This window comes from Tinamus guttatus, unplaced genomic scaffold (genome assembly GCF_059628265.1).
Source record: "Tinamus guttatus ecotype Peru unplaced genomic scaffold, ASM5962826v1 Tinamus_guttatus_pri_ptg000060l, whole genome shotgun sequence".
NCBI classification, from domain to species: domain Eukaryota; kingdom Metazoa; phylum Chordata; class Aves; order Tinamiformes; family Tinamidae; genus Tinamus; species Tinamus guttatus.
This window is the reverse complement of record NW_028288594.1, coordinates 4,445,618-4,461,399: the sequence shown is the minus strand read 5'-3', so window position 1 is coordinate 4,461,399 and position 15,782 is coordinate 4,445,618. Positions and strand designations below refer to the sequence as shown.

At 62.9% G+C, this 15,782-nt stretch overlaps 2 protein-coding genes across 3 annotated transcripts; one reads left to right on the top strand and one right to left on the bottom strand.

The window, feature by feature from the left end:
- The first annotated feature begins 2,540 nt into the window (after positions 1–2,540).
- On the top strand, positions 2,541–4,555 carry INHA (inhibin subunit alpha). Its single transcript, XM_088519499.1, has 2 exons — positions 2,541–2,910; positions 3,822–4,555. The coding sequence occupies exons 1-2, from the start codon at positions 2,541–2,543 to the stop codon at positions 4,553–4,555; spliced, it is 1,104 nt and encodes a 367-aa protein (XP_088375625.1).
- A 2,662-nt stretch (positions 4,556–7,217) lies between these two features.
- LOC104568428 (gap junction gamma-1 protein) lies at positions 7,218–11,567 on the bottom strand. Of its 2 annotated transcripts, none has more exons than XM_088519497.1 (3): positions 11,462–11,567; positions 7,783–8,987; positions 7,218–7,560 (listed from the first exon to the last, which is right to left on the bottom strand). In XM_088519497.1, the coding sequence occupies exons 2-3, from the start codon at positions 8,960–8,962 to the stop codon at positions 7,553–7,555; spliced, it is 1,188 nt and encodes a 395-aa protein (XP_088375623.1). In that variant the 5' UTR covers positions 8,963–8,987; positions 11,462–11,567; the 3' UTR covers positions 7,218–7,552. The 2 variants fall into 2 exon arrangements, with proteins under 2 accessions (XP_088375623.1, XP_088375624.1); XM_088519498.1 differs by having other exon boundaries at positions 11,437–11,534.
- Between the last annotated feature and the right edge of the window lie 4,215 nt (positions 11,568–15,782).

Here is a 15,782-nt window from a genome sequence, read left to right as displayed (position 1 = left end):
CGATACGACTCAGCCAAACAACACATTTTTATGCCAGGGAAAGATGGCAAAAGGCAGTGCCCCATACCCCAGGGCCACGGGGCGCACAGCCAGGCTGTGTGCGTGCAGGCGGGACCCCCAGCCCCGGGAGCACAGGGCCGCTGGCTGGACGGGGCATGGGAATGAAGGCGGCTCCTTACTGCGCCTGGAGGTGCTGGGGATGGTGGACTGGGCCGGGGCTGAGGCAGGAAGGGCCCCAGCCCTGTCCCGTCCCCACCCGCGGGACATTCCTGCAGTATCGGGTGGTGGCGGAGCCGCATTCCTGCAGCTTCTGGGCTGGCTCAGGCACAGATGCTGATAAGGGGCTGTCATGGGCAGGGGGGGCTCATCCTGCTGGGTCCAGGCGCGTCCTCCCGGGCTCCTGGGGCAGCAGGGCTCCCTGCACAGCGCCCCGCACAGGGCAAAGAGGGGCTCCCCACTCCCGCCTAGGCTGGGTCTCCCCAGCCAGTAGGTCTCCAAAGCCACAGCTCTAAATGAACTGATCAGTCATGCAACCCCCAGGGACACAGCGGGAATGTCGGAGGGACCGACCCCGCTGCGGACAGCCGAGGCACTGCCCATCCCTAGCTCTGCAGGTGACCGTGTCCGTAATCACAGGCTAGAGAGAGCCAGAGGGGTCATGTCCCTCTCCGGCCATGCCATGGCTGGGGCTGGGGGCAGAGGCGTCTGCCTTGCTCAGGCAGGCAGGACACGGGGAGAGAGAAGACACGGTGCTGCCCAAGCGAGCAGCCTGGGGTAGAAGGGAAGGGGACAGTCCTCGAGAAGCAGAGGGGACCAGGGCCAGCCTATCCTCCCTGCAGGCGACACGTGCCATCAGAGATGCGTCCCCAGCCAGGTGTTCCTCCTACCCACGGGACACCCCAGCAGCAATTCCCACAGACAGGCACAGCCCCAAGGGCCCGGCTGCTCCGCTCCTGCCCTCCAGCTGCCCCCTGGCCCCCCAGCCCCCCAGCCGCGCATGGCCCCCCGCCGCTGTCCCCTGCCCCACACACGCACCTCACTCCTTTGCCTCCTCCCGGCGTCTCCCAGCGCTGGCACCCTGCTCCTGCTGCCTCCCCCAGCTCCGCTCCTGGACGTCAACATGCAGGGACCAAACGTTACAAACGCCTGCAGCTGCTGTCCCCAAAAATACCCTCTGATGACACTGGGGGCTGATAAGACTGAGCCTGCTCCATTCAGTGCCTTGCCCAGGAAGGGCTGGCCTATGTATAGCGCCCCAGCAGGAGAGCGGCCACCCGGAGCCTGAGGCAGTCCTTGACCTCCAGGACTCCAGGACGTGCAGCAGACTCGGTGGTGCCATGGTGTGGGGTCACCCTGTGGCAGGAGGAACCGCTATGTGGGACCCAGGCCAGACAGCAATGGACTTGCTGCCACACAGGACATGCTGCCTGGGACGCACAGCGTGGGAGGGATGTGCCACATGGGATCCCCTGCACGGGGTGCCAAGCTGCAATGGGATGGGGCAGGGCGCATGGGACCCACCGTGTGGGACAGGCTGCTGTGGGATGGGACATGCCCTGTGGGCTGCACTGCACTGGACGCCAGGCTGCAGTGGGATGGGACATTCCACGTGGGATGCACCGCATAGGACACAGGGCTGCTGCAGGGTGGGCTGGCACAGAGGCTGCAGACACGCAGGACCCCTGGCATTCCCTGCAGGCAGCGCAGGAAGACCCAGGGCAGGATGCGCTGAGTCCATTTGCAGCCACCTCCCACCAGCAGCTCCAGCCCCTAGGAGCAGGTCTGCAGCCGGGCAGCCCAAAGGCACCATGAGCTTCGTCCTCCGGTGCCATGCAGGGTCTCCAGGTCCTGCCTCACCTCCTCCTCCTACACCTCCACCCTGGGCTGGCCCAGCCCTTCCCTGGCCACTGCCTGCCCCAGGCTGTCCGGGACCCTCTTGCCATCCCTCCCGTCTGCATGGCAGGACCTTGCCAGCTATCTCCTGCCCACCACAGGGCTGCCCTGGAGACGCCACAGCTCCCCTCGCCCCAGGCCATGCTCCCCCAGGCTCCCTCCACACATCTCTGCTCCACTGTGGCCTCCAGATGTCCCAGACATCTCCAGCATCAGGATGTCCAGCCTGCCACCCTCTATGTCCTTCCTCATCCAGGGCCTTGCAGGGCTCTGGAACACACCAGGTGTCTGCCCAGGTGTCACCACTGGGAACAGCCACATCTCCCTGTCTCCCCAGAAGCCCCAAACCCATAGCTGCCCCATTCTGCTCCAACGTGGGGTTACCCTGCACTGGCAGCTGCCACGCTCCCCCCAGGCTGCCCCTCCATTCACGCTAGGGCATCAGGGCAGCACCCTGCCCGTGGCCCAGCCTCCCCCGGCACATGCACCCGCTGCCCCCGGCAGCATCGCCCCCCTCCCCGGGCACCTTCCCCCCCCAGACCACACTGTCCTTGCAGTCCTCGCATTCCAGACGTCTCAGCGCTTTTGCTGCCCAGAGATAATATTCACAGCGAGCAGACGTTTGCGTCAGTGTCAGATACGTCTCAATGCCACCGTGGCCCAGGCGGAGCGCCGTGGGCAGAAGGGCTGGGCTCGCAGGCAAGCGCCCACGGCAGAGCCCCCCGAGCAGCCGGCCCAGCGTGCGCCCCACGGCCATGCTGCTCCTCCTGCACCTGCTGCCGGCCCTGCTGCCCTCCGATGCCCTGGCCGGCTGCACCGGCGCTGGCGCCGACCGGCAGCTCGTCCTGGCCAAGGTCCGGGCACGGGTGCTGGAGCATCTGAGCCCCCCTGCACCCCAAGGGGGGCCCCAGATGGAAGGGAGGAGGGTGCATCGGAGAGACGTCCTGCAGACTCCAGAAGTCCTCCCACACGAAGAGCTGGAGGACACCTCCCAGGTGATCCTTTTCCCTTCCACAGGTGAGGAGCCCCGTGGGGATGGAGAGGGCAGAAAGGTGCAGCTGGGATGTCGGGTCAGGGCACCAGGGATGTAGCAGGACTGGGTGTGGGACAGAAAGAGAACAGGCAGGAAAGCCAGGCTGGAACATAGGGATGGCGGAGATGTGGTGGAGAGCCATGAGGCAGAAGAGGACCCCAGGACCCCAGCAGGGAGAGGGGCAGAGGGCAGGTGAGAGGTGTAAGAGGCAGGAGAGGTGCAGAAAGCCTGGGGAGTGGCTAAGCCAGGTGGGATGCAACGAGATGGGGAGGGTTGAGGAGCAGGCAGGGAAGGAAGCTAGGGGGACAGCAGGATGCTAGGGGACAGGGAGAGGGTAAGAGACATGGGGTACAGAGGGATGGGACTGGTCTCCTGCCACGGCTCAGCCCACCCCAGCCCGGGGGAGCTGCTCACTGTTTGCTGTCCAGCCTTGACTGCTCCCCCGGGCTGGGGCAGGTCCTGCTGTCTGGCCAGGAGCAGGAGGCAGAAGAGCCTCCCCATGGGGGTGGCAGCCCACTCTGGGCACAGTGAGACCCCCTCTCTGCACTGCATGGGAGGCTGCAAGGAGCCAAGTACCCTGCAAGGGCCAGCGGTGCCTGCGCGGCTTGGAGCGCAGCAGGACCCAGCACTGCCCGGCCAGGCATGAGCCCTTCCCGGGGTCGGGAGCGGCAGCGCGGGCACCTCCTCTGCCCATGCAGTAGCTGCCGCGCGGCGCTAGATGTCAGCTCCCCCGCGCCCGGCTGCAGTCACGCGCGCAGCGGGCACCCCCGCGTGCCCCCGGGAACCCTGCGCCTCCTGCCCCGCTTCCGGACACCTCCTTGCCCTGTGTGCTCGGGCATGCGCTGCGGTCACAGGACTTGCCCCAGCTGCTGCAGGTGCCTCTTTCTCCTTGCAGATGTGCCCTGCGAGCCCACGCAAGCGGACAAGCTGCTGGAGGAAGAAGGGATCTTCACCTACCTCTTCCAGCCATCACCCCACACCCTCAGCCGCACTGTGACCTCGGCCCAGCTCTGGTTTTACACCGGCCCCGCAGCCGCCCGCAACCACTCAGCGCCGGACGTGCTGACGCTGTCGCCGCAGGGCCGCGTGCCCATGCTGGCCACGGCGGTGCAGGCGCCCGACCACTGGACAGTGTTTCACTTCGACCCCACCTTGCTGCCCCATGTCTCGCAGCCGCTCTTCGTGCTGCTGGTGCGCTGCCCCGGCTGCCCCTGCCTGGCTGACAGCGAGAAGATGCCCTTCCTGGTGGCCACCACCCAGGCCAAGGGCAGCGAGCGGACTCGCCGCTCGGCTGTGCCCTGGTCGCCAGCCGCCCTGGCGCAGCTGCAGCGCCCATCAGCGGACGTGGCTGCTCACACCAATTGCCGCCGGGCCTCCCTCAACATCTCCTTCGAGGAGCTGGGCTGGGACAACTGGATCGTGCACCCCAGCAGCTTCGTTTTCCACTACTGCCATGGCAGCTGCTCCGAAGGCCACGGCCTGAGCCACCGGCTGGGGGTGCAGCTGTGCTGCGCTGCCCTGCCAGGCACCATGCGCTCGCTGCGCGTCCGCACCACCTCCGACGGCGGCTACTCCTTCAAGTACGAGACTGTGCCCAACATCCTGGCCCAGGACTGCACCTGCGTTTAGCACCCAGCTTACGCCCTGCCGCCGCAGTGTGTTCCAGCCACAGCCTGCCCCACAGCACCCGCAGCCCTGCCCTGCGCTGCCTCCCTGGGTGATGGCCTGAGCCCCTGGGCAGGTAACGATCCTCTCCAGGGCGATGGGGGAGTCACTTGCCAAGGGATTCCTACCACACGCTGCAGCACTGTCCCCAGCTTAGGGATAGGGACCAGACAGGGATGCAAACCTGCCTTTGGCTGGGGGCATCTCTGTCCAGCTCATCCCACATTTCTTCCAGGCCACTCCTGCCCCCGCATCGCGTCTCCCCAAATAAGACTGGGAATGCACAAGCAGGTGCCGCTCCTGCTTGTTAGCACTAAGCCCAAAGGTCTCAAGGCTGCTTTGCCAAGGGCACAGTTTGTGCTGGCACCTGCAGCACCTCACAGCAACTCACTGATGGCAGGGGGAAGTGAAGCCCTCCCAAGCCTGGTCCCAGGACAGGAGGGGCAAGTGCCTCTGGAGAAATCCCACGAAGTTGTGTCCTGTCTCCCTGGAGGCCCCGATTGGGAACCCAGGGCTGGAGAGCAGCTGGGTGCTCCCATCAGTGGTCTGCTTGCCTAAGGCTACTTGATCCCTGCAGGTTTTGGAAATGCAAACTGCCCCACGTGCTTCTAGCCAGAGGCAAGCAGGACTGGCTGGCGGCAGGGCAGATACAGGGCTGGGAATGTGGGAGCAGGGACATGGGACAGGTTGTGCTGGGGCAGGCTGGGCCAGCTCACAGCCAGCCAGCCAGGTGCAAGGCTGGAGACACAGGATGGGATGTGCAGGGGCAGGCGGAGCCGGGATCTCGCACTGGTCGCGGGGCCCGTGGTATGCGGGGCGCTGCAAGTAAGTTCTCTGCGAGTGGCAGAACCTGTTTGAAAGATTAACGGGATGAGTGAAATAAACCTGTTTTCTTTACAAAAAAAAAAAAATCTCAAAATGCCACTTCAACCAGAGGCAGCCACATGGGCCGCGAGTGGTTAGGCAGCGGCATGCAAATTCCCAAGACTTTTGGGAAAGGAGGACTGGCCGGCGTTGCCTCAATGGCAAGCGACAGCTGCTTGGCCGGCAGTAGCAGAGCGTGGTCTGGCTGGATACGGGCCTGGCCCCAGCGCAGGGTCCCGAAGGACCACCCGGGCTTGGCAGTGCCGCAGGCTGCAGGAGGCCGGGGCTGCCGGCGTCGGGCCGCCCGGCCCTAAAGCTGCACACAGCCCGTTGCGCGCGCTTGGCCTCCCACCAGCGCAGGGGCACTGCGACCGGGCTGCGAGCAGCGGCCGTGCAGAGCCGCAGAGAGGACAAGCTGCCCGCGTGCCCCAGCTCCCCACAGAGGCCGGCTCTGCCCCCTCTCCTCCTGCCCTCGCAGCGGACACACTCGGCCCTCCATGGAGGGAGGAGGAAGTGCCCTGTGAGCACATCTGCCCCGTGGCTCCGCCTGCTGCTCCCACACTTTCCTCTGCCATCAACCCCTCCACAGGGGCCGTGCTGACAGCCCAGGAGCCCTCCGCCTGGCCCAAAGACAGGGCTCCATGTGGCACAGGGCCTCACTGCCTCTGATCCGGCCCCGGGGTAGGGAAGAGCAGGGGACTGCTGGATCCGAAGGAGTGGGGAGCCCCCCTGGCAGGGCCCCGGGCGCCACGATGCCGAGGAATGCGGCTCGCGCTTTCCGGCGCTTTCCGGCGCCCTGACCCTGAGCAAGGCGGCCGCGGCTTGGCTGGCCCGCTGCGGGCTGCCCGGCAGAAGCCACCTCCCCGCTGCAGGAACAACTGAGTCATCCCACGCCAAAACCAAAACGGGACGTCCCGAGGAGTAGCCTGAGGAGCAGCCCGTGCTTCCTCTGAGGCACGGTGCCCGCCCTCGCGCACTCCCAGCCCATCTGCGCAGGACTCCCTTCCCACCCCTTCCTCCCCAAGGATCAGATACAGCAGCTCAGTACAAAACATCTTCAGGCTTTACTGAAAATATTAAAAAAAAAAAACAAAACCAAAAAACAGTCACAATCATTTGAGTACAAAACAAAGCTACAAAATCACCACGCGGCCCTGGCTGAGATGATCAAAAATGCCCAGCTGCCTCCCTGCTGGCCTCTGCTAGGGACACTGCCCCCTCCCGCAGCGGGACACGGAGCAGCGGGAATGGCTTTGCTCCAAACACCAGCCGAAGCTGCTGCAGGGCAAACGGGGCAGTCAGGAAGGCCGGTCCCCCTCCTCTGCACACACATTTCCACACGGGATAGTCCCAGCGGCTCGTACCGACGTGTGAGGGGAAGGCATCCCACAGCACTGCCCCACAGCCCCCCGAAAGCAGCTGCCTGCCCGCAGGCTCCTGCTTCCAGCAGGAACGCCGCTCCCAGGCCCTCCTGTGCACAGGGTGACATAGGCCCAGGCCTTTGCCCCTGCCCATCCCTGACTTCAGTCTTAATGCCCAGCTCTGCTGGGCTTGGCCCAGCCAGCTGGACCCCGCGTCACCACAGCTCCAGGGCAGTTGCCTCACGGCACGGGGGAAACACTGGCAACACCAGCATCCCTGCTGGCACCCGCACGTGAGAAGCACCCTCCTGGCCAGTGCGGCTGCTGGCGAGGACAAGTCCAGTGCGGCGCAGAGGGACACAGGTGGAAGCTGCTGCTGGAACTGGGTGAAGAAGGAAGATAGAGGGGCTAACAGGGCAGACAGAGAGGGAAGGCACAGGCCTAGAGCAGGAATCAGGAGCACAGTGTAGAAATGCCAGGGCACACGCTGATGCATTTATAAAAATGTACAAAAATAAGATATTCCCTTTCTTTAAAAATTAAGAAGAGTGACGGAATGTTCCCCACGACCCCTTCCCAATCCCTGCCCATCAGGGCAAGGTACACCCCCAGCCAGCCCCACAGGAGAGAAACCTTCATCCTCAGCTGCCCTCTCATGGCTGGCTGTCTTTCCAGTGATGGCAGGAGCAGCCACTCCAGGTGACGTCTCCACAGTCCCAGAGGCGCCACATGACACTCACAGCCCTGCAGGGAGCAGAACGCACGTTAGTGCCCATCCCTGCCCCACCGCCCCGGGCGACCCCTCGCCCTGCCCGCATGAGGAGCCGCGCAGAGCCCATCTGCCCGTCACAGGGGACACCCGCCCCCTGTTTCTTACAGACAGGTGAAGTCCAGCTCCTCAGAGTGGCCCAGGGAAGCTGGGACTGACCCGACCAGCATCCCTTCCCCGCTGCATCCCTAGCTCACCTGTGGTTTTCTCGCAGACGGTGCCTCCCTTCTCGTGGGCAAAGTTGAGGCGGTTCTGCTCAGCAGCCATGCCGTTGGCCTCCGGGCTGCTGCTGCGGGACGGGCTGGCAGTGTCCAGCGGCGGATTGAGGTGGAAGGCCATCTCCAGGTGCTCCTGGGCCAAGCGGAGGTGCTTGCGCAGCCTGTCCAGCTCATGCTCCGGGGGAGCACCAGCCAGGGCGAAGCGCTCCGTTGTGGAGCTGGCCAAGTTCTCCCCGTAGACCAGCTTGCCATTGGGCAGCGGGGCTTTCAGGGGCTCCTTCTTCAGCGAGTGGTAGGTGGGGGGCGCGCTGGGAGCTTTCTTGGCATACTGCAGCCCAGGGCTGGTGTCATTAAGGTGTGGGAGATCATCTGCCTGGCTCAGTGCATCCCGAATGCGGCCCACGCCAAGGTGCACGAGCTCGCAGAGGTTGAGGAAGAGGCAGAGCCCGCTGACTGCGTACATGATGAGCAGGAAAATAGTCTTCTCGGTGGGGCGGGAGACAAAGCAGTCGACGGTGTGTGGGCAGGGGCTGCGGCTGCACACGTAGGATGGGCTTACCTCAAAGCGGTACAGTAGGTACTGCCCGAAGAGGAAGGCCATCTCCAGCAGCGAGCGGCACAGCAAGTGCAGCACATAGGCACGCATCAGCCCGTCCTGCTTGATGCGGCGTCGGCCGTCGTGTTTTTCCCCACCCTCTGGGCTTTTCTCCTTCTCCACCTCAATCTCTTCAAAGATCATGGGGTCTTCTTCATTATCATCCTCTGCCTCTTCATACTCGCGCCCGGCTCCCCGGCGCACGACCGGCATGCGTGCCCGCCGGCCCGCCGAAGCGCGGCGTCGCCCGTTCTCTGGCATCCGGGCGATACGGTGCATGGCGAAGCCCAGGTATAGCACTGACGGCATAGCCACCATGATGATCTGGAAGATCCAGAAGCGGACGTGGGAGAGCGGGGCGAAGGCGTCATAGCACACGTTTTCGCATCCGGGCTGCTGCGTGTTGCACACAAACTTGCTCTGCTCATCGTAGTAGATGGACTCCCCTCCGACGGCCGTCAGCACGATTCGGAAAACAATGAGGACTGTGAGCCAGATCTTGCCCACGAAGGTTGAGTGGTTGTTGATCTCCTCCAGGAGCCGTGTGAGGAAACTCCAGCTCATCCTGGCCAAACAGTTGGCTCAAATCCTGCGGGGATGGGCAGCCAATAAGCCACAGAGCAAACCCAAATACACTGTACCTGGTCCCCAAACCACCAGCCTCCACCGCAGACCTGCACCTCCATCTCTTGTTCTCCCAGCAGCTTACCCACCAAGCTCACAAACACAAGCTTGAGTTGGGATCCCTCTCTCCAAAACCACAGCAGCTCCAAGAAAGCCAGAAGGAATCTCAGCTCCAGGCAGAAACAAAGAGCCTAGACTGGCCCCTCTCCCTGCTCCCCATAAGATCCGGCTCACTGGCTACCCCATGCCAAGCACCTCCTCCGCACACTTCCCTTTCACACTGTGTTCCAGGCTTGTGGCGGACGCCAGCCAGGTGGGTGACGGGGCCAAGGCAGCAGGGACGGGGCAGTAGGCAAAAAGCTGGGCCAGCTACCTCCTGTCCCATCCTGAATACATCTGGGGGAAGAGTCAGACGCAGGCTCGGTAAACAAGGGAGCCTCCCGTGGAGCCCGCCAGGGAGGGTGAGGGAACGGCCTGCTCTTCCTCTTCCTTCCCGGTGCAGCCAGGGTGCGACAGCACCCGTCTGCCACCTGGTCCTGGGCAGCTCCCTGACCAGCACCCACATCCTGCCACGGGCCATGGCTTCTGCTCCCCCAGGACAGCACACACCCCTTGAGTCAAGATGACCCCACAGCACCTACCCGCCTCTCGCCCAGCACCGCGCCCAGCCCCTCAGCTCCCCCGAGCCTGCTGCCCCCGGAGCCCACATCCCCAAAGCTCTGTGCCATGCCTCACTGTGCCAGCAGCCTCCAGCTGATCTCCATCCCTCAAAATCACTATGAGCACCCAACGCCCCTCCTCAAATGCCCTGCTGTTACAGCGGGCACTCACTGCATGCCTTCCCCGCATCTCCTGCACACAAGCCTCAGCCTGGCTCCAGCCAGGCAGCCCTTTAAGAGGCTGCTCTCAAGAGGGGCTCCTTAGCTCAGGCCACACCTCAACCCTACAGCAAGCCCGCATTCGGCATCAAACTTACCGAGGAAGCACAGCGTGAGGAACAGAGCAATGGCGAGGGGCAGCGTGGGGCAGCCAAGGGACCGATTGCACAAAGTGCAAGAGAAGCAGCTGACACCAAAGTCAGGGAGGAAATTACAAGCAAAGCACGAGAACGTCTGCCTAAATAGCGAAGAATATGCAAGAGGAGACTCCCCATCACCACCCCCGGTTTTGGTGGCTTATGACGTGTGAGCTGATGCAAGGGGAGCAGGTGGCGGGGCTGCCCAGAGGGAGAGGGAAGTGCCAGGCACGAGAGCATCACAGAGCATGTGCCACGCACTGCCACGGAGCCCCAGCCTCCTCCCGGCCTCGCCTGTCCTCAGGCCAGTCCTGTCCCTGCACCTCCGGCCAGGGCACATCTCTGCCCGTGATTTCTCTGGCCTCACTCATGCCGCTATTGTTCTGCTCCAGCTCCTCCACTGCAGCCTCGTTGCCGATTAAGAGGATCTTTTGGGCTTAGCTCAAGGTGCCTCCTCAGCAAACCTCACCTAAAGAGTAAAGCTCCTCCTAGCATGAGCATCCACATGGGATGCAGCTTCCAGTGAGGACCTGGTGTTCACACAGAGCCTGCTGAGCTGCAGGAGAAGGCTGGGGGGACAAAATGCTGCTGCACAGGCTGGCACCAGGGCACCAAACCCAGCCCCCGGGCTACCAGCCTCTTTTGTTGTCAAGCTCTTTTTAACACACTGATGTCTCAGCCCTAGGGCAGGTTCTGCCCCATCAGTCCCTGGTGCCAGGCTCTCCCTCCCAGGCCTCCACCAAATCCAGGGTGCTTTGTGTCTACCTCCAGCCTGGCAGCAGCACAACGCACCGGTACCGTGGCACAAGGTTGGAGCAGCAGATGAGATGAGGGAGACAAGAGAGCAGGGCAGCCCCTGGGGCTGGCAAGCACACACAGACAGTAGGGGTGACACGTGGCGCAGCTGCGGGCTAGGGGCACTGCGTTCCTCCCTGCTGTGGACACAGTCCCCGGGGTCAGCTAACAGAGATCACCTCCAAGGAATGGGGCTGAGCCACCCACTGGCACCCGGCCACGCCGTGAATCAGGACCCACGCCGCATGGCCCAGCTGGGCCCTACACCTACAACCCCAGCCCCGGTGGACCCAGATCCCTCTATCTTGGTCTGCCTGGGGACCCCAGCCCCACCAACCCCGGCCGGAGCCCCCTCCCCTAGCCCTGACCAGGGCCCCCGCACCCCGCCCGCTGCCTTCCCAGAGATTCCCCCGCCATCAGCCTCGGCCCCACCGACCCCTGCCTGCCGGGAGCCCCCGAGCCACCTATTCCAGCCCCGCCGCCCCGGGCTTTTCCGGGGCCCGCAGCACCCCCGCCCGCCGCCTTCCCCGGGCCCGCTGCTCCCGACCCCAGCCGGCCACGCGCGCCCCCCCGCCCGCCCCACAGCCCCCCCGCCGCCCGGTACCGGTACCGCTACCGGCCCCACTCACGTCGCGCCGGGACGAGCGGCTCCCGCCGGCGGCGGACAAAGCGCGCGGCGCCTCCCGCCGAACAAAGGGCCCGGGGCCGCCCCGCCCCGCGCCCGCCCGCCGGTGCGCGCCGGCCGCCGGCACCCGCCGCTGCCGCCGCCGCGAGCCGCGCAACTTCGCGCGGAGTTCGCGCAGCGGCCGCTGCTGCCGGGGTGACTCGCCGGCCGCGCGGGCCTTTCCCGCTGCCGCTGCGCGGACGCCCGGCGCGCGGCGGGGGGCGCCGGACGGCGGCCGCCCTGGACGGAGCCCCCCGCCGCGGCGCTGGGCCCGGGGTCGCGGCGGTCCCGGCGCGGCGAGCCCAGGTGAAGGCGCTCGGGGCAGCGCGCCGGGGCCACCGCCTCTGCTGTCCCAGCCGTGCCTCGGGGCAGAGGCCGAGCCTGGCCCCATCAGACTGAAGCATCGCTTTAATCAGCGAGGAGTGACACACACAGCCCTCCAAGCTGCCCTGCAGGCTCCGCGCGCCCATTATGCCCCCGGGGGCTGCTCCAGCCCCATTGAGCTCCTAATGGCCCGGGCACATCCCCACCTGACTACTCCCCTCCTTCTTGCCCCTCAGGTTACTCATTCACTACTGCAATGCAAAACTCCTGCACCGAAGTGTGAAATGGAGGCTTCCTGGCCATTATGGAAAACTGCTCCAAACTATTTTTGCAGCAGCATCCTCTAAAGGCCCTGGCTCAGCCCGCACACATGAGGGATGGTAGCACCTTCAGAGGAGGATGGACAGTGCTGCTGGGCACTTGGCCATACAGGGAGAAGAGGGAGCCACTGCTTTAGAAAGCGTTCAGACTCTTATACAAAAACTTACAGCCCCCCAAGCACTAAATTCTTCCTCACAGGACCTTCCCATGGTGAAGGGGAAGAGAGGGGAGACCGAGATAAAAGGGGATCTGGTGGCACCACAGGAGAGGTGACACCAGGCACATTGGGAAAACAGAGCAAAATGTGCCTGTGTGATGGGAATGTCCTTCAAAGCTGCAGCCATGGGATGGGGCTGCCCTGCTCTCTGCCTCATGCAGCTCAGGAAGCCTGACTGATTTGGGTCCTGCTAGTGCTGGTTCTCAACCCCTCAGGCCTGCTTCCTCCATGCAACCAGGGCTGAGCATGCAGCCCCTCCAGATGTGCCCTTAGATAGCCAGCAAGCACCACTAGCTGCTTCTCAGGGAGCGCATCCGAGCTGCCCTGATACAGGTTTGCTTGGGGAGCAGCAGTTCCTAAGGGCAGAGCAGCAGCACTGCAACAGCAGACCAGCCTTTGAGTCAACACTGGTGGACTGTCCCTCTATCACATCATGGCCACTCACTTCTGTGCTGCTAAATATGGCACTAGAGGTTTTTGTTTTGTTTTGAGCTATGTGCTGTCTGGGCATCCTGACACCATGTCAAACCCACTCGTGACTTCCTAGGAAGAGCAGCCTCCCTTTCCTTGTACACTTGGAGGTGGTGACAGGCCTGCAGGGCTGCCTTGTGCAACACAGATAGCGGGAAGCTGCTGTCTTCATGCCCTGCTGAAATGCTGCTTCTCCCCTCTGATATTTGTCCTTGCTCCTGCAAACCAGTCCCCAAGAGCAGGCAGTGATGGGGCAAGCACCTGCACCTCCCTCCCACAGGCAATGCTGATCCACCAGCCCTCCCCAGGAGATCAGCTGCTGCTGCTGGGCCTGACGGGACAGGGATCCTGGCACAAGGCAAGGGCTGTGTGAGGGAGAGGGCAGTTCAGCACAGCAAGGGGTGAGCACCTTCTCACTAGACCCACAGGTTACCCAAGCCCTTGCTTAGGCTCCCTGCCCAGCCAGGTCACACTTGGCTCCTTTGCGCAAGAACCCAACACCTGGCGGAGCTGCCACAAGGTGAGATGAAGACCCAGGGGGACTAAGGATGAGGCAGAGTCTCAGCAGGGATTGGGGAACATCACCTTCCCACCACCTTCTCCCACCAAAAGCAGGCCTATGTGGGATGCAGGGACAGAGCTGCCTGGACTGAGCTGTCCCCAGGCAAGCTGGGGTGGCAATGCACCTTGTGGGGGTTCTCACAGCCCCTGCCTGCCCCAGCGTAGGGCCCTGCAGAGGGGGCACAGAGGGGACAAGCTGTGCGCATGAAGTATGCAGCAGCAGCCGATGCAGGAATGGAGCTTTCCCTGCGGTCAGGCAAGCAGAAGTGCACGAGGGGTGAGGCTGCATGGCTGGAGCAAAGCGTGGGCCGGTTCCCATGGCTGCTGCTTCCTGTGGGGGTTATTCCGGGCCCCTGAGTGACGGCAGCCTGGCTAGTTCTGGTGCTACTTTTACAAAGTCAGTGAGTGCCACCGCAACACCGTCTGGGCACCCAGCACAGCCCATGTGCCTGCTTGATGCTCTTGCACGAGAGAGCTCGGAGAAGAGCTCAGGGGACAAGCAACTCCAGAGGAAAGCCCAGCACCTGCAGGTGCACATCCATGTACAAGAGGCCAAGGGGTGCATTTTGGACTCTCTCACTCACTCCTTCCATCTTCCCAGTCTGCCTTAGGTCCCTACTAGACAACAGGGCTCCTCTCCTTCAGCAGGGCTGGGGAAAAGCTGTGGTTGAAAGAACGGGATTTTTGTCCAGACTATGCAAAACTTTCCGTTGAATTTCGCCATCCCAGACGTCACTGCAACATTAACATTTCTGGAAAGGGAAACACGTGTTGCAGATCCAGCAACAAATGCTCGAGGAGCACCTCTAAGCACTCTACGGCCCAGGCGGGAAGAGGCTGAGGTGGATGAAGTGAAGCAGTAGAAGGCCAGAGCATCACAACACACATTCTCGTGAAGATGCAGGACTGGGCCCAGGCCCAGGGCTGGGGAGGGGAAGCACAGTACAGTGCAGCGCTGGGGTGGCTGCCAGCTGCCCCCTGCTCAAGGCCCATAGAGGTAGGAAGGGGTTATGGTGACCTAGGGAGCTGTGGGCACAAGCACTGGCTGCTGGGAAAAGGGAGAGCAGTGCTAGGGTGGCTACGGCGAAAGTTTCCATATGTATTTTACCACTGTAAGGTGGCTAAAGTGGCTTTGGGTTTTCTTCCTCCACAATCACCACTAGTGTTCAAGCAATTTTAGGTCTCATCTCCAGCCCAACTTTGCATACAGGTAGCCTAGCACCGTGCCATGGGCAAGGGTCCTACATGATCTGGTGACTCCCCCTGTTCAGCGCTTTACGAACATCCATTGTAGCCCCTCACACATACAGAAAGGACCAGACTTGTGTCCAAAGACCCTGAGCTACACAGCCACTCCAGCCCAAGGACACTGCACTTGCCCCGATGCTAGTTACTGGGCCAGGTACAACTGGATGCAGCCGCAGAAACTTTCCGCAGCAGGAATCCAGCCCGGGGAGTAGAGTTTGCCCTGGCGTCCTTGGAGGTTAAGACCGGATGCTCATAATAGGCATTCCTGTGCTTGCCTCCATCTGGCCCTCAGCTTCAGAGCCCTCCTCTTTCCTCAGCTAAGGTCCCCTCCACTGCCTCAGGGTCTAGCCTCCTCTTGAGTGCGCAATGTCCAAGCACAGGCCAGCAACATCAGCCTTTCTCCCTGGGGCAAAGGGCAAAGCCACGAGCTTGCAGACCAAGAAAAGGAAGGCAGTTGGGTGAAGGCCATTACACATCCTCATCCCCCCCGCATCAGCTGAGGCTGATGGAACCAAGGCACTCATTGCAGGCAGGCAGGACCTGCAAAATCAACAGCCTTCTTGGGTTTTGCTCAGAAATGCTTAAATGCCTTTTTTTTTTTTTTTTACCCCCAGAGGAAACAGGAGCATAGTCACCAACCACAAAACCAGGACCAGTCCCAACCCATTAAATCTGTGGGGCACAGCGCAGAGCAGGAGCCAGCATGTGGCATGCAGAGCACAGCAGGGCAGCTGCACAGCACAGAGGGAGCAAGGGGAGCTGGTAATCAGGGAGATAGCGTCTGAGAGGGAGTGGAGAGGGAAGATGCGTGCAAAGGGATAGGAAAGCTCCAGCTATTAGGAGAACTTCTGTTCCCAGGCCTCCACTCTGTGATGGGGCACTCAGTGGGGCCCCACCTGTGGATTCTGCCTTAGCTTTGTGATATCAGGGTGCCAGGGAGATGCCTAAGGCCTCAGTGGGACAAGGAGAGCTCTGAGAGCCTCCCAGTCCACAGCTGCCTCAGGCAGAACGGCACCACCAGGGGAGTACAGGGCCCAGCCTGGCTGCTGATAGTCACCGTAATCTCCAGGGCAGGACGGGCTCAGCCTTGCTACAACTACCTCTGCCTTGGGGGTGGTCACAGTGTGGCAGATGGTGGGCAGGT